This window comes from Cebus imitator, unplaced genomic scaffold (assembly GCF_001604975.1).
Source record: "Cebus imitator isolate Cc_AM_T3 unplaced genomic scaffold, Cebus_imitator-1.0 Scaffold51, whole genome shotgun sequence".
Classification (NCBI taxonomy): Eukaryota; Metazoa; Chordata; class Mammalia; order Primates; family Cebidae; genus Cebus; species Cebus imitator.
The window spans coordinates 763253-788671 of NW_016107366.1; the positions used below are offsets into that span (position 1 = coordinate 763253).

At 40.0% G+C, this 25419-nt stretch overlaps 1 protein-coding gene across 1 annotated transcript in view; it reads right to left on the reverse strand.

Annotated features, from left to right (window-relative positions):
* Positions 1-2368: 2368 nt before the first annotated feature.
* The window catches only part of SLC44A1 (solute carrier family 44 member 1), a 184704-nt gene continuing 161653 nt past the window's right edge, over positions 2369-25419 (reverse strand). The window contains exon 16 of the mRNA XM_017527757.1: positions 2369-3916. Coding sequence (XP_017383246.1) covers positions 3902-3916 — 15 coding nt within the window. The 3' untranslated portion in view covers positions 2369-3901. The remainder of the gene's footprint in view (positions 3917-25419) is intronic.

Genomic DNA, 25419 nt, shown 5'->3' on the forward strand with positions numbered 1-25419 from the left:
CTCCTCTCCCCACCCTCACTCCCATGTAGTTCATTGCAAGAAGTCCCACTCCTTCCTGAGGGAAGACCTGAGAGGGATAGTTAATTAAACTCTAGACATTATGATGTGATTGTGTCACAATACCTTCTCCATGTGTAATGGCCTAGTTTATGCTGGCACTAGAGACACTGAGATGAATAAGGTCTAGAAGGCACAAGTGCTTTCAGCATACCCTGCCTGGCTCTGGTCATGCCTCTGAACTTGTCATACTCAGAGAATGATCAAGGACAAAGCAAATTTATCTGCCTGCCAATCTCCTCATTGTGAAAGGATGGTGGCCCCCAGCCAGGTTTCTCCAACACAGAGAAATAGATTGAATGTTCCTAGGAAGAACACTGCTCAGCAGTCCCTATCCCTCTCCGTATACTCTGAAAATATTAAGGGCCACGTTGAGATTAGGGAGATAAAGGGTCATCACAAATTCTCTGCACTTCTATTTCACTGGCTAAGCACCCAGACTCTGGTGCCAGACTGTCTGAATACAGATCCCAAGTCTTGCCAGTTGTGTCTTTGGGCAACTTCTTATTCTTTCTGTACCTCAATTTTCTCATTTCTAAAATAAGAGTATTAACAATATCCACTTGATACGTTTGTTATGAAGATAAATGACTTAATGTATATAGGATGCTTAGAATAATGATAGACATATAGAAAATACGTATTTAACTATCTATATGTTAACTATCTATTATCCTTTTTTTTTTTTTTGAGATGGAGTCTTGCTCTGTTGCCCAGGTTGGAGTGCAGAGGCACAATCTCAGTTCACTGCAACCTCCTCCTCCCAGGTTCAAGCAATTCTCCTGCCTCAGCCTCCCAAGTAGCTGGGACCACAGGCATGCACCATCTCACCTGGCTAATTTTTGTATTTGTAGTAGAGATGGGGTTTCACCATGTTGCATAAGATGGTCTTGAACTCCTGACCTCAGGTGACCCACTTGCCTCAGCCTCCCAAAGTGCTGGGATTATAGGCATGAGCTACCAAGCCTGGCCTCTATTATCATTTTCTAAAATAAACTGTTCTCCTAAGTACAGCATCAGAAAATAATAGTGTCTGTGAGCCCTTTGGTGCTGCAATGTTATTGCTGCTAGTGAAGATGGTACTATGTCAGCACTTCTAGGGAAAATAAGCCTCTTGAAATCCATCCTTCATTATAAAGGTCAATCTGTACTTTTCCGTGACAAAAGAGTTTGAGGGAGAAAGGTGATAGGGCTTATGCTAGAAAGGAAGGACTTAAGACAAGGAGACAGGAAGGGAAGACTGGACCCTTTCCAAGCCAAAGAAACAGTCTGAGCAAAGAAGGGAAACAATGGAAGAACAACTCCAAGAAATGGAGTTCGGGATGAAGTGAGTGTAAAGGGCAACCTTCAGTGCCCAAACATTGGGGAAACATTAGGAGGACTGTAGAACACATAGGAGATGAAATGTTCTACAGCCATGAAAATTATCTGTAAGAAAAATACATAGCAATGAGAGAGTTTCTAATAATATAAACTTCAAAAATAGCTAGAATAATTTTTCTAAATACAATTGGATAATGCCTACTACAGAAAAGTAACTAATGCATTTATAAGTTTTTATTTTGTTTATACCTTTCAGCTCCGGTGAAGTGGCATCATATATGAAAGCTCAGCCTGGCTTCCTGTGATCAAATACAACATTAATTTTTTGTTGTTGTTGTTTTTGTTTTTTTTGAGATGAAGTCTTTCTCTGTTGCCCAGACTGGAGTGCAGTGGTGCGATCTTGGCCCACTACAACCTCTGCCTCCTGGGTTCAAGCGATTCTCCCACCTCAGCCTCCTGAGTAGCTGGGAATACAGACACCCATCACCACACTTGGCTACATTTTGCATTTTTAGTAGAAATGGGGTTTTACCATATTGGCCAGGATGGTCTTGAACTCCTGACCTCAAGTGATCTGCCCACCTCAGCCTCCCAAAGTGTTGGGATTACATGCATGAGCCACCGCGCCCACTACAACACTGTTTTGGTTCGAATGTTTGAGTCTCCACAAAATTCATTTGTTAAAATCTTAACCCCCAAGGTGATAGTAATAGGGAATGGGGCCTTTGGAAGTGACTGGGTCAGAGGCAGAGCCCTCATGAATGGCATGAATAAAAGAGTCCTGGGAGAAACCCAGGTGAGGATGCATGAAGTGAGACGGTGCCATCTGTGAACCAGGAGGCAGGCCTTCACAAAACACTGAATCTGCCAGCACCTTGATATCAAACTTCCCAGCCTCTGGACTGGTGAGAAATTTCTGTTGTTTGTAAGCCACGCAGTGTGTGGTATTTTGTTACAGCCACCAGAAAGGACTAAGACAAACACCTACAAGTAGTATATGTTTATTTTTCTGCTACATAAAAGTGAATCAAAGACAAGAAAATTGGCCTTGATATATAAACTCAAATTTGGCATGATTTTCTCATGATGAAAAAAAATGAAAAGGGAAAAGCAGGGTGGAGAGAGAGATTAGTAGGGGTCAAACTATAATGGTCTCTGAATTCCAGGCCAAGGTGTTGGGTTGTGAGCATGTTGTGTGGGGGAAGCCACTTGCATGTTTATGAGCAATGAGTTATTTTAGGACGTTTGATTTGGCAGGAGAAATAGGAAGGACGTGAGTGGGAGGAGTCTGGGGTAAGGAGCTGACTGCAGATCCAGAGGCCCAGACCTCCCCTAACCCTGCCCCTTCCCTTTCCTGGTTAGATCCCTACAGCCCCTCAACCCCCACTCCATCACCACCACCACCATTTGAATGCAGTAATTATCTTAGCATTATAAATCTTTAAGTACTTTTTCAATCAAATGGAAAAATAATAAATTGACCTGAATGAAGATGGTTGGCTTTCTTCCAAAGTCATCTAAAACAGAGGTTGGCACACTTTTTCTTAAAGGGCCAAACATTCAGCATTTTAAGCTTTGGGGGCCAAATGGAATCTGTCACAACTATGCAGCTCAATCACTGTAGAGCAAAAGCAGCCACAGACATGAATGACTGGGTGTGGCTGTGTTTCCAATAAAACTTTATTTACTAAAATAGCTGGGGGCCATATTTTATCAACTGCTGGTCTTAAAGAATATTGTGGGGTTTTTTTTAGAAGATAATTCTGTGATTCTTCTCTACCTCTAAAGACTCCCTGGTCCTCCATCTAAGACACTTCCCATACACATACACTGCCATCATGAGAGGAAGTATACCATTGATAAGGGGTTGGGATAATTATCTCCGGAGCATTGATAAGCAAAACAATGTAAGTGTAGAGGGCTTTGGAGTTAGACCTAGATTTGAATCCTGACTCTGGCAACTGTGTGATCTTATATGTAGCACACAAACTCTCTGAGTTTCCATTTCTTCATGGGCAAAGTGGAGCTAATAGGTGCAACCTTACAGGGCTATTGTGAGGATTAAATGTATGTAAAGCTCCCAGCCTAATGCTTGGCATGGAACAGGCACTCAATAAATAGTAGTTATTAACCCACATTGGCTCTATAAATAGCAGAGTCAAAGTGGACAGACCCAGCCTGAACAAGAATTTCACTGTGGATCTAGCCTTCAGGCCAGTATTGGCACTAGAGTGAGAAAAGGGGATCATTTAAACATACCCAAGGCTAGAAGAGAAAGCAACATTAAATGTGAAGACGGTGCTGCAAGACAGATTTCTATCAAATGCTTTTGATTATTTATTAGACAGCCGCACTGTACCAATCCACTTGGCTGTTGGTGGTTTGGGAACCTTGTTACATGCTTTCATTGAAGTAATAAGATCCTGCTCTTCATAATTGCAGACTCTCAACAGCTGGTGAGTGGGAGAACCTCATGTAAACAACCTCCTCTGAGTTCATTGTTCCGGGCTCATGAGACCAGTCACCTTTTCTTCAGCTGAAAAATCAACACATCAAGAAAATGAATACTTCCATCCTAGGGGAACATGACACAATGAGAAGTAATCAATAGCTAGAAATAGTGTGGGATCATCTTTAAAGAAAACATTATGAAATGTAAGAAGGCTACACACACACACAGATTAACAAATTTAAAAAGATATCTGAGAGATCCCCTTATCAACTGTGTATTCATGCTCAAGTTATTTTACTTCTTACATTTCTCCATGTCTAAAATGGAGATAATTATGATTTCCTTAAGGTTGTTGTAAGGATTCAATGCATTGGTAAATACAGTGTACGTAGAACACTGACACATATCGAGGAAGACTAGATTAGTGTTTGCCATTATTGGTATTAGTATTGTTCTTTCACAAAGAGGTTCTTAGGATAGTTGAACTGAATAAAACAAACCCATGATGAGTCAAATTCAAATCTAATCTGCAAAATTTGATTCCATGATACTCTCAAAGACCAAAACTCGAATGCAAATGAAATTTTCAATTTTTCACTTCTGTAATTCAGTTAGCAGTGGGTCAGGTCAGACCAGGATAATGGATGTTCTCATAGTTTGGTGCAATTCAAGAAATAGTGACTAAGTAAATGAACTGAAGATAAGAAGTATAATGTGGTTCTTTAAATGGATATTCGTATTTCTAGGAAATACACATTGAAGTATTTAGGACTAAAGGGCAATGATGTATGAACATTATTCTCAAATGATCCAAAAATTTTAGGTATATACTATATACCTAATAGATATGCATATATATATAGAGAGAGAGAGAGAGAGAGAGAGAGAATATGGACCTAACACTCTCTATATATATACCTTTATCAATCTATCTAGATACTTATCTAGATACCTACCTGGATCTCAATAGATAGATATATCTAGAGAGATCTAGATAGATAGAGAATGAATGAGCATATGGGGTAAAATACATTTTTTTTTTAATTTATAAAGAAAATAAGTTTAATTGGATTCTGGTTCTGCAGGCCATACAAGAATGGCATACACTTCTGCTTGGCTTCTGGGGAGGACTCAGGGAGCTTTTACTCATGGCAGAAGGTGAAGTGGGAGCAGGCACATCACATGACCAGGGCAGGAGCAAGAGAGAGAAAGAGTGGGAGGTGCCACACACTTTTAAACAAACATTTCATGTGGATAACAACACGTAGCATGGTGTTTCTAGGTACCATTCGTATTCTTGCGGCTTTTCTTTAGGTTTAAAATCATTTCCAAATACAAAGCCCCGTTAGGATGGGTTAATTATTAAAAATAAGGGCAGGCTCAGTTTGATTATCAAACAAGCCCAGAGCCACTGCAGGACGAGCAGAAGTAACAAGATACAGTCCTAACCACAAGATGCCAGGAGAGCTTGGACTTGGAACAAGGGGGTATGAAATAGTCCTATGATTCAGATGTCTAACAAAGTCAGGTTAAGATCTGATACATCTGTCTCCACAATAGACTCTGCTTGTCTCCAGATGCTTAAAACAGATCACATATGGCACTAAGAATAACATTGCTTGAAACCCTTACCTAAAGCTTCATTTTAGGGTTTTAGTTTTGAGATTTTAGTACATGCCAGTTATTGCTGTTCCCCCCTGCCTTGGATTTTTCCCAACTTCAGCTCATTTGGCTGGTTGCTGATAGAATAAATCCCTAAATTATTGCTTTCACCACATTAGTTTCTCACTCAAGAAATTGGCAATGGCTTCCTATTTTCCTCAACACCTCATCTAAACTTTGCTGTCTTATCAGTTTCATTTTCTTTAATTATTAACTAATTAATTAGTTTATGACAAGGTCTTGCTCTGTCACTCAGGCTGGAGTGCAGTTGCATGATCATAGCTCACTGTAACCTCAAACTCCTGGCCTCAAGCAATCCTCCCACTTCAGCCTCCTTGGTAACTGGGACTATAGGAGCTCCATACCACTCCATTTTTATGATTTTACATACTTTGACTTGCAGTTTCAGCTTTCATGATTTTTTTCCCTTTACTGAAGATAACCAGACCTATTATTAGACTGACATCTGACTGACTGTGTTGCTTGGTTATGGTCAAGTGGCCTAGTGACTAGGCTTATGCCAAAGTTGTGATTTGTCTGATGTTAAGATAAAATTCTTTCCTCCTATTTTTCTATTTAAATAAACTTTAAAATTTTATAATAGTTTTAGGTTCACAGAAAAGTTGCAAAGATAATATAGAGTTCCCATCTACCTCATGCCTAGTTTCCCCTATTGCTAACATCTTACATTATTATGATACATTTGTCACAACTAGTGAACCAACACTGGTACACAGCTATTAGCTAAACTTCATACTTTATTCAGATTTCATTAATTTTCCCCTGATGTCCTTTACAGTTCCACAATCCTATCCAGGAGACTACATTACATTCAGCTTTCCCCCCTTTTTTTTTTTTTTCATCTTTTTTTTTTTTTTTTTTTTTGAAACAGGGTCCTGCTTTGTCACCTAGGCTGCAGTGCAGTGGCAAGAAACCAGCTCATTGCAGCTCGACCTCCCAGGCTCAATCAATCCACCTCAGCCTTCTGAGTAGCTGGGACTACAGGCCTGCACCACGGGTGGTTACTTTTTTTGTATTTTTTGTAGAGATGGGATTTCACTATGTTGACCAGGCTGGTCTTAAACTCCTGGACTCAAGCAATCCATCTACCTCAGCATCCCAAAGTCTGGGATTACAGGCCTGAGTCACTGCACCTGGACCTCTTCCTGTTTTTAAATTTAAAAATATTATTTAAAAAGCCAAATGCAACCCTTAAGACTAAAGTATACAGTCTGATTAAATGTGATTTCATTACAATTGGCTGATGTATCTTTCCTACTACCATTGAACATGAAAACTTGCAGCATAATGTCGCTCATCCCAATGAGTGATCAGAATATTCAGTTCAAGGCTTCCTGAATTTTCTTTTTGTGTCAGATCCCTTGAGAGCCCAGAACACCCTTCTCCAACTTAAAGTCCAAGACTACATCTAATTAGATGGTTCAAACAAGTTTTCCTTCTATATATGTATGGTATAAAGAAATTGTTACATGGATGTTGAATCCCCTGGAATAAATCTCTACTTTTATCTTTTCCATCTTATTTTTGCCCTACTTTCTAAGAGACTTCCTCAAATTCATCTTTCAACCCTTCTATGATTTAACACTTTTTTCTATTTAAAATTTTTTTGTTCTCTGAACCTTCCTCTTTTAAATAGCAAACTATTTTCTTTTCTTTTTCTTTTTTTTAGGCAGAGCCTCTCTCTGTCACCCAAGCTAGAGTGCTGTGGCAAGATCTTGGCTCACTGTAACCCTTCTGTCTCCCGGGGTTCAAACCAGTCTCCTGCCTCAGCCTCCCAAGTAGCTGGGATTATAGGCATGCACCACTGTGCCCATCGAATTTTTATATTTATTTAATAGGGACAGGGTTTCAACTTGTTGGCTAAACTGGTCTTGAACTCCTGACCTTAAAAAATCCACCTGCCTCGGCCTCCCAAAGTGCTGGAGTTACAGGCATGAGCCACCTCACTGGCCTAAATAGCAAACTATTTTCTTGAGTACAATCTTTTCTATGATGGGAGTTTAGTAATTTATAGTTTTCCTTTACCTTGTAGTCTGTTTCTGCTAAGTTGCTTTGTTGTTGTCGTCTTTCTCTTTGTTTTGATCACTATCTTTCATGGTAGAGACTTGCCCCAAAGGTCTGGTAATTCTCATTTAAGAAAGTAGCACTAAAACTAATTTGAACTTTTTATTCGTGGATAGATTTTGTCATTGAAATGCTTCACTGTATAGTGACTTGATTGGGCCCTCTAGCTGGAGAGCCCCCTGTGTGAGCATCTAAGTATTTTCCTTTGGGCTGGTCAGATTCCCTGGAAAATAATCTTTCAGTTTCCTGCTTGGTGGGTAAAGACCTGGTTGTGAGAATTCTAGAAGTTGGGGGTGGGGATCTTAATCCCCCTGACTTGGCGTGATACCTCTGTTTTAGATGCCCCTCCCCTTTCCCTTTGCAAGTCCTGCTTTAACCTCTTCAGAGAATACCTCTGTGTTTGCTGAGGATGAGAAGGTTGCCTGACTGCACAGAGTAGGGATGGTGTCTGAAGATGTTAAGCATCATTTTACATGCTCTATCCTCTTGGCTGTCCTCTTTTAGGAGGTACTCATTTAAATGTTTTATCTATTTGGGTTGTCTGTCTTTTTCTTATTGATTTGTAAAAGTTGTTTTTATAAATTTTAGTTTGAAATCCTTTACCAAATATGTGTTTTACAAATATCCTTTTCAAGTCTGTGGCTTGCCTTTTCTGTCTTTTAACGGTGTCTTTTGATGAACTGAAGTTCTTAATTTTTACTGTGTCAAATGGAAGCCTCAAACGACTCTCCTGCCTCAGCCTCAATTTTAGCAACTTAAAAAGGAATAATGTAATTTAGAAGTCTGGCTATCTTTCTGAGCTTCCTGTAATACACTGCAAGAGAACTTGCACTGAGCAGAAAACCATCTTTGTTCCAGGGTTCAGGGTTATGTTTCTTGTTCCAGCTGTCATCCAGATTAAACATTACCAGACACAAACTATACCTTGCTATTCTAGGATCTCTGGCACCAGTAAACAGGAAGAAAGGGATCGGTCTTGGATTGTTATGGCAGACCATATGGCAACAAAGCTTTGGTCCCTAAAAGCAGAAGAATGAAGCTTCCAGTCCCAGGGAATAATTGTCTCTGCTTCTCTTCTTTACAACTTGTATGTTAACAACCTAATATCATTTTGGATAGGTTTAATGCAATCCTGCAGATATCTCACCACCCTACCTTCAACAAAGCAAAACAGAAAGACTAAATGATAAGGTTGTATTGCCTTTAACAAGGAGTGGCTTGAAGAGACAGTTGGTCCACTAGCTAATTATTGACAAAGAGAAGGGCTATAAATCAACTTTTCAAAAATGAGAGCTGCCATTCCACTGTTTTTGACCTGTAACAATAACCTCAGGCCTGGTGTGGGGGCTCATGCCTGTAATCCCAACACTTTGAGAGCCTGAGGTGGGCAGATCATTTGAGGTCAGGAGTTCAAGATCAGCCTGGCCAAAATGGTGAAATCCCATCTCTACTAAAAGTACAAAAATTAGCTGGGCATGGCGGCACATGCCTATAATCCCAGTTACTCGGAAAGCTGAGGCACGAGAATTGCTTGAACTGAGGAATCGGAGGCTGCAGTGAACAAAGACTGCACCACTGCACTACAGCCTGGGTGCCAGAATGAGACCCTGTCTAAGTAAATAAATAAGATAACTTCATACAATCAGCTTACTGTCTTTGGCAACTTTGCTGTAAGTAGTTTGTTGAAAGAATACCAGGAAATAAAAGTCCTCAAATTAAAGCTGCTTTGTTGTACACAGCACAGAATAGAACTCCATAAGTATTTATCAGGTGAATTTGAGGGTGCTGAGATGGTGTATGAATTACACCTGCCTAAAAGTTACTAGACTTCAAATTATTTTAGCCAAGCTATGTAGGCTGGAATTTGGACCTTGTTTGTCTGTCTCTATGGAGACTCTTGGAGTTGATCAGAGGTGCAAACTGTTTTCAGGTGCATGCCCTTCTTATAATCCTCATGGCTCAGAGGAGGCTGTCAATCTCTTACTCATGCCAGCCGGCAGGTAAGCAGCATGGGCCAGTGCTCAGCTATACTCCAGGCACTTGTTAGAGAATGAAATATATTCATCTTATGCCAGTGTTTATCAAGAGCTCAACTAAAACCTATAGACCAATGGAATAGAATTGTAAATCTAGAAATAAACCTATATATCTATGGTCAATTGATTTGGACATTGATGAGGTATCAAGACCATTCATTTGGAAAAGAATAGTTGTTTAACAAAGGGTGATGGGACAACTAGATATCCACATGTGAAAGAAGAAAGTTGGACACCTGCAAATACATCATACATATACACCTACATATACTCCATATTTGCCATATATAAAATTAATTCAAAATAGATCAATAACCTAAATGTATGAGCTAAAACTACACAACTCTCAGAAGATAAACTTAAGGCTAAACATTTATGACCTTGGATTTAACAATGATTTCTGAGTTGTGACAACAAAAGAACAAGCAACCAAGGAAAAGATACATAATTTGAGCTTATCAAAATTAAATACTTTTCACTTCAAGGAATACTATAAGGAAGTAAAAAGATAGCTCATAGAGTAGGAGAACATAGGTATGAATCATATATCCGATAAGGGTCTCGTATATATTTGGAATATATAAAGTATTCATACTCAACAACAAAAAGGCAATCCAATTTTTAAAAAGGGCAAAGGACTTGAATAGACATTTCTCCGGAGAACATATACAAATAGCCAATGAATATATGAAAAGGTGCTTAATATCATTAGTCATAAGGAAAATGCAAAACGAAACCACACTGAGATACAACTTCACACTCACTGGATGTCCATAATCAAAAAGATGGAAACTTATACATGTCGAGGATGTAGAAAAATTGGAACCCTTATACACTGCTGGTGGGAGTGTAAAATGGGGCAGCTGCTGCGTAAATCAATTTGGCATTCCTCAAAAAGTTAAATACAGGGCTACCATATGACCTAGAAATTCCACTCCTAGGTATATACTCAAAAGAATTGAAAATGTATGTCCACACAAGCACTTGTACATGAATGTTCATAGCAGCATTATTTAAAATAGCAAAAAGGTGCAAATCCGGCCTCAGTATCCATCAACTGAAGAATGAATGAACAAAATATATCACACAACAGAACAGTATTCAGCCATAAAAAGGGATTGAACCTTGAAAACATGCTAAATGAAAGAAGCTGACAAAAATTAAAAAATTAGCTGGGCATTGGAGGCACATGCCTGTAGTCCCAACGACTCAGTGGGCTGAGGCAGGAGGATCACTTGAGCCTGGAAGTGTCAAAGCTGTGGTGAGCCGTGATTGTGCCACTGCACTCCAGCATGAGCAACAAAGTGAGACCTTGACTCGAAAAAATTACACTTATAACTTTACACCCTATAATTAAGGTATACACATGCATTACGAAATATGAAAGAAGATTTAAATAAAATTGAGATCATACCAAATTTCGGCATACCTTGAAATGGTTCCTAAAAGGCGTCTGTATTTGAAGATTTGTAGTGTTAATGTTTTTACTATTTGCAATAAATTCTAAATCTTGGATGATTAATCTGTAACGTTGCTGAGGAAAGCATTTTTTCCAAGGGTACATCTTTATTGTTTTCCCCTCAGTATGTATAATTATTGTCAAAAATTAAAGTAATACAGAAGGGCCAGGTGCGGTGGTGCTTGCCTATAATCCCAGCACTTTGAGAGGCTAAGGCGGTAGGATCACTTGAGCCAGGAGTTTGAGACCAGCCTGGGCAACATGGCAAAACCTCGTCTCTACAAAAAATTAAAAAATTAGTCAGGGATGGTGGTGCACAATTGCAGTCAGGAGGCTGAGGTGGGAGGATGGCTTGAGCCCAGAAGGAGTAGGTTGCGGCGAGCTGTGATCATGCCACTGCACTTAAGCCTGGTGATACAGCCAGATCCTGTCTCAAAACAAAAGCAAAACCAAGGCCAGGTGCAGTGGCTCACGCTTGTAATCCTAGCACTTTGGGAGGCCAAGGCAGGTGGATCATGAGGTCAGGAGTTCAAGACCAGCCTGACCAACATGGTAAAACTCCATCACTACTAAAAATACAAAAATTAGCCGGGCATGGTGGCATGAGCCTGTAATCCCGGCTATTCAGGAGGCTGAGGCAGGAGAATCGCTTGAACTCAGGGGCAGAAGTCTCAGTGAGCTGAGATCATGCCACTGCACTCCAGCCTGGGCAACAGAGTGAGACTCCATTTCAAAAACAAACAAAAATTCAAGTAATACAGAAAAGCCCTCCTCCTAAATCACTCTAACATTTGAGATAATCTGGTTTTATATACTTTCAGTTCTTCCTTTTAAGGCAAGATATAAGCTGTGTGCCCTGTGGATGTGGAAGTGTATCCCCTGGGATACACCTGGGAGTGAGACGAGCAAATGCCCACTGTGAAGATGTGAATGCGGCTTTGTTTTATTTTTTGACCATATGCCAAGTAACTCATTAAAAGTTTGGAGTGTTCCTGCACCATTCAAGAATATCAGAATTTATTAAAGTTATGAATAACTTTGTCGATATCATAGTCATAATTCTAGTAGCGAATGCATACTGTACTGAATGTTTCCTAGGTAACACAGCCCATGCTGACTGTTCTACATGGATAATGGAATCCTCCCAACAATTCCTCTTTTACAGATGGGGAAACTGAGAATTAAATGGGCTAAGTAACTTGCCCAGAACCAAAAAGATGGCAGAACTAAGATCTCAACCCAGATGTGATTGATCACAGAGTCTAAACTCTGAACAACTATACTTCGTAGAATATTATAGATCTACTCTCTATAGCAAAATATCCACATAAGTCAATGGAGGAAGGAATAAATTACATAACAAATGGGTCTTACTCCACATTATATAACAAAATTATTTCTAGCTAGTATATAAGTATAAAAAGTGAAAGAAACAAAATCATTAAAAATAGAATATAAATTATTCCTTAATATATAAAATAAAATTATTAAAAATAGAAGAAAATATAGGCAATTATTTTACTGATTTGGGGGCTTAAGGAAATTATCAAAAATTTAAATCATATAGATTATAGGTAAAATTATCACTAACAAAATTAAAAGACAAACTACAAAGAAGGAGAAATTGCTACTAATATGACTGAAAAAGCACTATTATTCCTAACATATAAAAATCTTTTATTCAATAGTAGGAAAAATGGTGACGTCTCAATAACAAAATAGCAAAAGACATGAATAGGGAATTTACAGAAGAGAAAATATAACGGACTAATGAATTACTCTAAAATATTTAGTTCACTAAGAAAAAATGCAAATTAAAATAACAAGGGACTGTCATCTTTTGCTGTATATATTGTTAAAGGTGATGACAATGATGACATGAGTATCTGCCAGATGTGGAAACTGGTGACATTTGCAGACTTCAGTACAAAGGTAAATTGGTCGAGCCTTTCTGGAGGGCAATTTGGCAATATGCATCAACATTCATAGAGTACCTTCACCTCTTGATGTAGTAATACCCTTTCCAGAAGTCTATTTAAAGGAAAGAATTATCAGGATGGCAAAGATATCTCTTTAATAAAAAGATCGTAAATAAAAGTTTAATATAAGGGAATGTACTTCCACTAGTAAAAATCATATTTCTGAGTCTGGGTGCAGTGGTTACCCCTGTAATTCCAGCACTTTGGGAGGCCGAGGCAGGAGAATTCCTTGAGCCCAGCAGTTTGAGACAAGCCTGAGAAACATAGTAAGACCTCTGTCTCTATAAAAAAAAAAAGACATCATATTTCTGAACAATATTTAAAGATGTGAAACGTGAATTATATATGTGTGTTCAGATATTGATATCTAAACCTGTAAAAAAATATAAAATATCTACATATAACCTTACATAATGTTAAATGGCAAGGGCAAGATGTATATATATTTTATAATAACTGTGAAAAGGGGGTATATATGGATAATCATTACAGATTTAGATATATAAGTACATATAGAGCAGGAAATTAATACACAAAAATCATAAAAGTAGTTATTCTGGTTATAGGGATGCAGCATAGTTTTTCTTTTCTAAGAATATTTGCTACATATTTTTAAAGGAAAATGTGTTACTTTACTCATCAGGTTAAAAAAAATAACACAAACAAGAGTGTTTTAAAAGTTAATTTCTTTTTATCCAATAAATTAAGTTCTAGGAAGGTATCCTTAACAAAATGGGCAGAGATACAATTTCTATACAAAGATGATCATTATAGCATTATTAATAAACCCTTAATTTTGAGAGGAAATTGCTAAGTTCAACTATAAGAGAATTATTGAATAGAATATAGTATGTTCAAATGAAATAATATTATGAATCAGTCTTGCTTTCAAGGAAGTTTTAATACCACTGGGAATTTCTAATATGTTAAGGGAAAGAGAAGATAGGTCACGCGCAGTGGCTCACACCTGTAATCCCAGCATTTGGGAGGCTGAGGTGAGCAGATCGCTTGAGCTCAAGAGTTCAAGACCAGCCTACCAACATGGTGAAACACTGTCTCTACTAAAAATACAAAAAGTTAACCGAGCGTGGTGGGCCTAGTCCCAGCTACTAGGGAGGCTGAGATGGGAGAATTGCTTGAACCTGGGAGGTGCAGGGTGCAGGGAGCCGTGATCGTACCACTGCACTCCAGCCTGGGTGACAAAGCAAGATTTTGTCTCAAAAAAGAAAAAGAAAGAAGAAAGAAAGACAGAAAGGAAGGAAGGAAGGAAGGAAGGAGGAAGGAAGGAGGGAGGAAAGAGGAAAAAGAGAAGATAGAAGTTATTTAATATGTATCTTTATCTTTGGGTTATGAGAACATTATTTTGTCCTACTTGCATATTTTGGGTTATATTTGTAACTACGTTGTAACTGATATAAATAATGAGCAAACAATTTATTCATCTAGGTATAATCATCTTGTTTATTTACTCATTTATTTGCTTATTTACCAATTTGTCCACTTAATAATTTGTTTAAAGAGACTGGGCTTGAATTCAGGCTCTGGCAGATAATAATTGTGACTTTGGGCAAATTACCAATCTTCCCTGGTCTCTGTTTTCTTGTCTATAAATGAGAAGAAATACATCTACTCTGCATGAGTAAATGAGGTAATGTATATAAATATTCAGCACAATAACTCACTTAGAAAAGGTGCTCAAGAAAAGGCAATTGACATTATTTTATGATTTTTTTTTAAGTAAATGCAAAGAAATAGGAACCAAAAGTGTGTGAGCAGACACCTTCACATTCTCCCAGTCAAGGGAGTTATTGAAATTATAATTTTAAAACAAGAACTGTAAAATATATTACATTTGTTACATTCTTGGAACTTAAAGGGAATGTAAATGTCAATGTAAATCAAAGATCAAACATTGAAAAATATAACCTTAGAAACAATGCAGTGCACTGAGTAACCCCAGGAAATTCACCGGTGTTGCTTCACAGATATGCCATCACCACCTAGTGGAATTAGTGACGCATTACATAGCCCAGAGATTTTATTTTGAAGTTTAAATGGTTTATATAGCTAGAAAGGCCAAATTACACAAACATTCTCCTATATGGCCCTATCGTCTCCTTTGTACTACTGCAATACTCCTCTAACTAGTCCTTCATCTTACATCAGAGCCCCAACCCATTCTCCTACGTAGAACAGGCAGAGTAAGCTTTCTAAAATATAAAACAGATATGTTACTTACACAGATTGAAAATCAGATTGAAAATGCAAACGACCTTGCATAGCGTGGAAGACCTCCAGCTTCGTCTGTCCCAGCCTCACTGAGTACGAGTGCTAGTGACCATCTTCCCAGTGAGAAATTTTCCATTCCAAGGATCCCAAATATATAGTTTTGTTTTTTTGTTTGTTTGTTTGTTTTTCGATAGAGTCTCACTCTGCCCCCCAGGCTGGAGGGCAGTGGCACCATCTCGGCTCACTGCAACCTCCGCCTCCCAGGTGCAAGCAATTCTCCTGCCTCAGCCTCTTGAGTAGCTGGGATCACTGCTGCTCGTGGTGGTATCTAGCACCTGCAACCATGACCGGCTAATTTTTGTATTTTTAGTAGAGAGAGGTTTTCACTATGTTGGCCAGGTTAGTCTCGAACTCTTGACCTCAAGTGATGCGCTCATCTTGGCCTCCCAAAGTGCTTGGATTGCAGGCATGAGGCACCGCACCCTGCCAATTTCCTTATTTTTGCTTATCTTTTAAAATACTGTTTATCACCTTTGTAGCTATAAAAGTTGAATTTGAGATCTAATGGAGTCATATCCTATATGGGAGTGAGAGAGTTAGTACGACTAGTCAGCAGTAAACATTGCATTCAGGATGACTACTAACATTTGTGATGTCGGAGGCAAGAGGACAAATGGAAGACCCTGTTTCCATTCTCTTCCCACTCCTCGCCCCAGCCCACATTAGGGGTGACTGTTCATGCTTACTTGTGGACACCTGAGCCCACAAGAGCAATCTCCAGCCACATCCCCTGCCACAATCACAGCCAGTATCCATCCTTAGGAATAAGTACCTGGAGAAGAGACCCACACAGGCCTTGTCTTGGGAGGGAGTTCTAGGGTCCCGAGTTTCTGGGGAGTGGTCTTAGGCTTAGGGTGGGCATGTTCCCTTAGTCCCATGGTGGACTCCTTGCCCCATGGAAAGGGACCAGAGAGAGGCGGGCAAGAGCAGGGGACGTGGTATTCAGGATCTAAAGGTTGTACTGATTGCATCTAATCAAAATCTCTTAAGTCATCCATAAAGTAGAACACTGTACATATGCTTTATGTATGCAGCCCTGTATCATTACTTTTCATTTTTCCTTGTTCATGTTTCCCTATGGCTCTCAATTAATTTAATTTTATTTTCCATGATGTTGGAATCAACACCCACTTACCTGGTTACTTGAACAATGTTTCCTTCTATATCCATGGTGAGTAAACCCTTGAAAGCAATCATATTTCCTTGGTATGTTGGCTTTAGGCTTGATGACACCTACTGATTGCTTAAGTTAATACAGGTATAAGATGGCTCCTTTTATATTTAGGAAAATGATAGACTCAGAACGACAGGTTGAAAGAAAGGGAAAGTTAATGATTCTAGGTTATCAGCTTGAACAACTGGTTTAATAGTGTTACTATTTACTGAGATAGGAAAGGTTAGAAGAAGAACGGGTGTAGATGTATCATGATTCATTCACTTGATTCTCTATTGTTGGGTATTTAGGTTGGCTGCAATATTTTATAACAAGGAACAATAGTCTGATTTGCAGCAAAATCTTTTCACATATTCTTAATTTCTTTCCTTCTTTCTTTTTCTTTCTTTCCTTCTTTCTTTTCTTTTCCTTCCTTCCTTCCTTCCTTCCTTCCTTCCTTCCTTCCTTCCTTCCTTCCTTCCTTCCTTCCTTCCTTCCTTCTTTTTTTTTTCTCTCTCTCTCTCTCTCTCTCTTTCTGACAGAGTCTTGCTCTGTTGCCCAGGCTGGAGTGCAGTGGTGCGATCTCAGTTCACTGCAAACTTCACCTCCGGGTTCAAGAGATTCCTCTGCCTCAGCCTCCTGAGTAGCTGGGATTACAGGCATGTGCCACCATGCCGAGCTAATTTTTGTATTTTTAGTAGAGATGGGGTTTCACCATCTTGGCCAGGCTGGTCTTGAACTCCTGACCTCGTGATCCACCTGCTTTGGCTTCCCAAGGTGCTGGGATTACAGGTGTGAGCCACTGGGCCCAGCCCACATATCCTTAATTTCTAAACACAGAATTGCTGGGTAAAGAATATGCACAGTCTTGATTTTTTTTTTTTTTTTTGAGACAGAGCCTGTTCTGTTGCCCAGGCTGGAGTGCAATGGGGTAATCTCGGCTCACTGCAACCTCCACCTCCCAACTAACTGGGATTACAGGTGTGTGCCACTATGGCCAGCTAATTTTTGTATTTTTAGTAGAGTGGGGTTTCGCCGTGTTGGCCAGGCTGGTCTCGAACTCCCAACCTCAGGTGAGCCACCTGCCCTGGCCTCTCGAAGTGTTGAGATTATAGGCGTGAGCCACCATGTCTGGCCCAGTTTTGGGATTTTTAATACACATTGCCAAATGACTTTTAAAAGAGCTGTTTCCTCACACCATTAACATTAGATTTCAAACACTTAGGTTCTAAGTCTCCCTCCGTCTTTCCTTCTCTCCCACTTTTCCTTTGTTCACTTGATAACTAAACTTTATTAAGTACTTATTATGCTCCACACAGGGCTACCTAATATGTCCCACACAGGGCCTGATATAAATCTACCTCTGTTCCTCGTTAGGAGTTAGGAGATGACTGGGGAGAAGGAAGGGTTATGGAGAACTCTAGAGTTTTGAATACAAATGACTTGGATATTCTACCCACAAACTTGTTTGACTCTGGACACCAGACAAATAAGCTAAAATTCCTTCTTTATTTAAGTTGGTGGTGCCACTGAGAATTTGTAAGAAAAAAATGTTTAACTTCGTCCAGACCACTGAAAAAAGGCTTTACCCCCCGGGAATTATAATTTAGAGGGTACCATTTTACAATGCAAATTTGGTCCTCTAATTAACCAAATGGTCACAGCAATTCTCCAGCATATGAGGCAGGTTTGTCCTATCCCGGGGTCTGTCTCATGGCAGCTGATAGAGAAGGATGGAGCAGGAGACCCAAGGTCATGATCAAGGCAGGAGTCCTGCAACATGAGGGCCCCTTTTTGTTCAGTATAGAGCCAGCTTCCACCCTGTTGATTTGAGAGGAAACTTCTACTACTTGGCTTGAGCACCTAAGTTGCTAGATGTAACTCTGACCTTTAGAAAAAAAGGAAGTTGGTGGATTTCTTCACTGTTGTAACTCAGGTGGGAGAGTCCAACCTAATGATATCACCTCTCTCAACTGGCACTCAGCGAAACACTTGAGTATGCACAGTACTATAGTGACTTCTACCAGAAGTCTGAAGTTATTGGAAAAGTTAGGCCTGCGCAAGCCTGAAAAATACTGACAATGCACCAGAGTGCTGAAGGAATTGAAAGGAGATTCTTGAAGTCTTGTGAACCTAATGCAAGACTGGATTATGAGTGTTGTTGCTGTATTCTCTGAATATGGGTTATTAGATAAACTCCTGTAATCCAGAACTCTGTTCATGACTGTGGCTCTAACACGCACTTAAATGACTTGCTAGAGGCTCTCTGACGTCTATAACACAACTTAAGTTTCTGAGTCATTATGTGCTCCACTCTAAAATGGGAACAACCCCCAGTCTCATGATTCTTAAAGATAATGCCTATAAAGCCCTTAGCACAGTAGCTTTTGCTTACCAGGTAAGAGGAAGAACAGTGTCCAATAAATGATAGCTGTTCCAGGAGCAATGTATGCCGTTCCAGCACATCGAATTCATAAAGGATTAATGCATTTTATTGATCAGACCATATATTTGAAAACCAGAGGAATCACTTCCAGGTATTGTTTTAAAAGGAAACTAAATAATTCTAAGGTAAAATAATTTTTAAAAGGCTTAACATCTGCCTTTTAAAAATAAATGATATGGTTAAACCTACGGAACTCTGGATATTTGTTAGTTTTTTCAACATTTTCTGAATGTTTTCTATTTATTGAAACTATGCTATATATCTATCTTTCTGAACAGGCTCTGACAGTGCTTAGCTCAGTAGGACATTGAAGAGACACAACAGCACGCATATCTAGACCATCCATTTTGGATAAACTTGGCACTGACTCATAATCAACTCAACTTTCTGGCCCTTCTTTTAATTTGGAAAAAAAAATTAAAAAAGAGGCCGGGCATAGAGGCTCATTCCTGTAATCCCAGCACTTTGAGAGATTTGGGAGTGTGAAGCAGGCAGATCATGAAGTCAGGAGTTTGAGACCAGCCTGACCAACATGGTGAAACCCCGTCTCTACTAAAAATATAAAAATTAACTGGGCATGGTGGCGTGTGCCTGTAATCCCAGCTACTCAGGAGGCTGAGGCAGGAGAATCGCTTGAACCCGGGAGGCAGAGGTTGCAGTGGGCCGGAGCCACTGCACTTCAGCCTGGGCGACAGAGCAAGACTCCATCTCAAAAAAAGAAAAAAAAAAAAAAAAGATATAATAAAAAGGAATGTGTGTTTCTCAGTAAAGAAAAGAGTCTTTGTAACTCTCCCTTATACCCCAATGCACACGTCTCCGGGACAAGGGAGAGTGTGTTTGTAACTTTAATTTTCCATACCCAATAGGACGCCACCATTTTGTAAATAATAAAAGTTACCAATGATCCTAACTTTTATTTATAATAAAGTTACCAATGATCCTAACTTTTATTTAATCAAGTGTTTTCACTGCCTTGCTCTTTCTACTACTCTAAAAATAAGTAAAATAGGACATTTGGCCTCTTTCCTCTGTTCCTGCCAAAACCTTGGGGTAATGCAAGGCAACAGGGTGCATTCCACCTGCGTCAGGGTCAGGGGATCCTGGATGGGGGATGGGAGGGTTGGAGACCATACATTTGTTCTGAATAATGGCAGACAAAAGAGACCTCTAATCAAATGCTCCAAGGGCTGCTGAACAGCACAGGCACCTGCTGTTCCAGAAGACAGAGCAAGGAGCACTGCATAGGAGTTAGGAAGCAACAGATTTTGCTCTCCAACCATCAGAGCAGGCAGCATGGAAACACGTTGCCTTCTAAGAGAACTTTTGAACTAGGTAGATGGCAGAAATTACTAAATTAATTTCTATTAATAATTAACAGCTGGCTATACCTGTAAGTTGGGAGTTCCAAAGCAAGTAAGAGGCTTCACGGAGTATAGACGTTCAAACCTTCTAATTCCCAGATTGCAACATATGGTCTTTCCAAAGGCTGGTTCTCCTGTCTTGTGTATGTCTTGAAAGATATTCTTTTTGTAAAACTACAATGAAGGCACAATCCCCTTTCTTATCCTGTGAGCTTATTAAACACAGATAGAATTTACTTTGAACATACTTTAAAATCCCTCAAGTACAAACACAGCAGGGTAATATTTCAGGATCATCATTATCTCCCCATATCAAGCACCAGCTTTGTCTTGCAGTCGCCCTTGGGCATGCGTTTCTATTGGTGCTGTTTTGTGCAACAGCTTTGCAAACTCGCATTTTTTTTAAAAACATATGTCTCGATGCTAATGCTAGGGTTCTTCAGCTTGTAAGTCTTTTTCTTTTGTGTCTTTTTCAAACTTTTGTCACTTGGCTCTATTTTGATTGTCAAGTTCACTGCCAAATTTTGTTCAGTCACAATCTGCCAACAGTTTCGCATATCCAAAATATTATATTAAGCGTAGATGAGTACAGACAGAACAAACTACATGCAATAAAGTCTGTCCCCAGAAATGTTGTCTGTCTAAGTCAAAGATTAACTTTTGGCTAAATTTTTTAGAGTAAGGTCCTTTAGGCTGTTGACTTGGCCAATAAGCAAGAAACCACAGTCTGTGAGGCAATATCAGCCAATAAGAAAGTCACAATTCAGCATGAGTGGCTAAGAGATCCTCTCCTGATTTGGGGCCAGCCCAGTCAGGCACAAGCTGCTTATCTGTGCAACTGGGGCGGCTTCACCCATAGGCCAGGAAAGCCTGGCTTTGGGGGTCACATCAGGGTGTGGCCCATGTCTAGTGGTGAGCAAATATTGACAGAACCCGGGTTCTCTTGGAACAACAAGATAGTAGGAAGGGTGGGGGCTGGTTAATGACTGTCAGACTCCATACCCAAAAGAGCTTAACATCGTTACAAAGACATCAAGACAGAAAATCTGTAAGCTAAAAAGATTGCTTTTATTTAATTAACCTGTTCCAGAGGTAAGCCCCATAGAACAGCACAGAACAACATGTTTTAATGGCCAGTTACTACTGTTGCAGTCTGAATTGAAGGCTGTGAGCTTCCTGGTCTTTTAAAACATATTTACTTCTTATTATCATCATTTTTAGAGACAGTCTCATTCTATTGGCTGGGCTGGACTGTAGCAGTGCAGTCATAATTCACTGTAACCTCAAATTCCTGGGCTCAAGCAAACCTCCTGCCTCAGTCTTCTGAGAAGCTAGGACTAAGGTACATGCCACCATACCTGGCTAATTTAAAAAAGAATTTTTTTTTTTAATAGGGATAAGGTCTTGCTATGTTGCCCAGGCTGGTCTCAAACTCCTGACTGCAAGTGATCCTCCAGCCTCAGCCGCCTGAGTAGCTGGGATTACAGGTGTATGCCACCATGCCTGCTGCTTCCTTGCCTTCTGATGGCTCACTGAAGTCAAGGGGGAGATAGAAAAAGAATGGAAAGGACCTAGCATTTATTAAGGACCTGCTGTGTGTTGGGTGCTGATTTCAGGATGTAATAATATTTTTCACTCAATCCTGAAGAGAAGGTATTATTGGTATTGTTAGCTCCTTTTGCCAGGTAAATAAAGAGAAGTTAAGGGACTTGCCAAGGTGATGGGGTAGGCAAGAACCAAAGTCAAATCCATCAGATTTCAAATAGCATGCTTTACTACCAGACCATAAGTACATAAAGACATGCATGGTATGGCTGAAGACCAAGCAGGAAGGAGGAGGGTGAAACAAAGGGATTCTTTATCTATCTATCTTCCACGAGGGAAGGTCCTGATCATCTGCATGACCACAAAGTGAGCATCTTACCTTGCTGTGAAAGGCAACATGGCAATATATCCATTATACTTATTGTTTTAAAAGCATGCAAAATGATGCAGAAAACAATGAACTGGTTTACTTCAAGCCTCAGGTTCTAGAAACTGGTGCTTAGCGTTTGGCCCCAGTAAAGACACCTATGGGATTTTCTGGGGTCTGTGTGAGGGTTATTCTGTGTGAATCCCTGTTAGGACAAGGAGAGGAGGCAGAGCAGAAGCTCAGATATAAAGGGCTCAGAAACTCAGCTGTTAAATATCTACATTAAAACCAAAACCGAAACAAAAACCTTTTACACCACGCAGGTCAAATGTAATTACCAGTATACTAAGAGACTTTCCAAAGGGACTGGGACTTTTTGTGTTTAATCTGCAAAAAAATACTCAATTAATAGATATAATCTTAGGCCTTTTGACTCAGTTTTGACCACCGTCAAGATAAATAGGAGGTTCTATACTTTGTGCATTGATATTCCAGTGGGATAAACAATCTGATAAAAAGCAGATCTTACATTTAAACTATTCTGCGGTTATTCACCACCTACAGGATAAAATCTAACCTTCTTGGCAGGTGAGTGAGACCCGGCCTAACTCCTTGGCCTCATCTCTTATCATTTCCAGCCTCACACTTTATAAGAACCTATTATTTGGAGGTTACTGCTTTCCAAGTGCATATGCGGCAAATGCTATTTCACACCTGTATGCCTTAGCACACACCAGTCTGTCTTCTGGGAACTTCAGATTTGGTGATGTCTGTGCAGGATTTGGAAGAACACACCTTTTCCCCAGGCCTTAACTTATTCCTTGACCCCACCCCAGTAGAATGAATTGTCACCCCCCACCAACTGCTTTGACACATTATACACACTTCCATTGCCACACTGACCACACCTACCCCTCTCCACCTATCAACTGTGAGCTCCCTGAGAGGAAGACTGGCATATAGTAGGTGCTCAGCGAAGTAAATGAACCAATTTTCCTCTACGATATCACGGTACTTTTTTTCTTTATCTTGCCTGGAGTCTTTGATATCAGATAAGAATTATCTTCTTCTTATTTCCACAAAACAATCACAGTGAACAAATTCCCTAGTCAAAAAGTTCAGTAGGCTGGGTGTGGTAGCTCAAGCCTGTAATCCCAGCACTTTGGGAGGCTGAGGTGGGTAGATCATTTGAGGTCAGGAGTTCGAGATCAACCTGATCAACACGGCAAAACCCCACCTCTACTAAAAATACAAAAATTAGTTAGGCGTGTTGGCAGGCACCTGTAGTCCCAGCTACTAGGGAGGCTGAGACAGGAGAATCACTTGAACCCAGGAGGTGGAGGTTACAGTGAACTAAGATCACGCCACTGCACTCCAGCCTGGGCGACAAGGCTCTGTCTAAAAAATAAAAAAGTTCAGTAAATCCTTTCAGAGGATATTCAAAACTTGGCCTTGTTTCAAATGAACATAAAATGGGAACATTTGTTCTAAGAAACGTATAAGATAATTGAAGGACAATATTCTTCATGTATATATTGCTTCCACCCGAAAACCACTGAAAAGAGGATACACATATAAAAGTTAGTGTCCCATACCTGGGGCTTTGGGTATATTAATTACCACTGTTAGAATGCAAACACTAAATGCCTTCAGTATTGGAGGCCCCATTAGAGAAAACGCCTGTGTCATTTCAGCGGCTGTTTGTTAATTGTCACTCTCAACCAGCGGGTGTCGCTAGAGACAAGCACATGTACTATGGCTGCCTTCTCAAGGACGACCACCCCAAAACCTTGCTCCAGCTGGAACGCCTGCCTCGCTCCAGGGTTCTGTCCCTCCGTGGAAACTTCAGCTGGAACAGCATGTGTGTCCATAGTTCTCCGAGTTCATGATGCAGCAGAATCCTCTGGATTGGCTTGGGGTGTGTTAAAACGCAGATTTCGTTCTGCCGGCTGTGGCGATTCTGATTCAGCAGGTCTGAAGTGAAACCCTGAGTAATTTCTGTTTTAAACACTGCCTTTTTCCCTTCCCTGCATCCCCTATAGTGATGCATTTTGAGAAACACTGATTTCCATCCTATGTGGACAGTGCAAAATCATCTCACAGCTTCGACTCAGAAACAATCAGGCTGCCAAAAGATTCATTTGTTGATTCACTCAACAAACATCTATTGTTCCCTTAACAACTTGCCAGTTACCATTGGGTACTTTCACAAAGTTGTGCAGTCTGTCTTCCTACCTCAGGCTTGAGATTAACCACAGACTCCAGTGAAGCCTTGACATTTCCTTTCTTATGTTTCACGGGTGAGTATCCCACCAGAGAACCTGACTTCCATCCTGAGAGGAAAAAAAATCTCCTCTTCTCATCAAGAGCGTTCATATATTTATAGAAACTCTGCCAACAAATTGATCCCTACTAGTTAGTTTATGGACAAAAACATTCGTGCAGTGGCTACTCACAGGTGTGATCATCGTGAACTACAGCCCAGAACTCCGCTCCAGAGAGCTTCCTGCCTTAGCCTTTTGAGTAGCTGGCACCACAGGTGTGCACCACGGTGCCCAGACTACTATGACTTTAAACACAGATAAAAATAATAAATCCATTAGTATCTAAAACTCAAAAATGCTATGTTTTACTGCAATATTAACATTGTAAATCCAAGATAAATAAAAATTTTAGCAAAAAAAGGGATAAATTAGATTGCCACAAATAAAATACAAACAAATATTTCATTAGAAACTGAAAATTGCTGTAATATGTTTACCCAGGGGGTGTTGAGGAGCATGTGTTCTTAGAAACTTTAATGAAAATCGTGTATCCAAATGCAGACTACAGATAAAAAACACTAACTGTCCAGCAAAAACAGCATGCTCTGAGTCCACCTACTATTTTTTTTAACTTTCTGACCCTTAGAAAAAAATTTGCACTAGAACAGACTCTAAGAGTCACTGACGGTGGCTTGTGCCTGTAATCTTAGCACTTTGGGAGGCTGAGGCGGGCAAATCACAAGGTCAAGAGATCGAGACCATCCTGGCCAACATGGTGAAATCCCCGTCTCTACTAACAATACAAAAATTAGCCAGGTGTGGTGGTGTGTGCCTGTAGCCCCAGCTACTGGGGAGACTGAGGCAGGAGAAGTGCTTGAAACCAGAAAACGGAAGTTACGGTGAACCAGGATCGTGCCACTGCACTCCAGCTTGGCGATAGA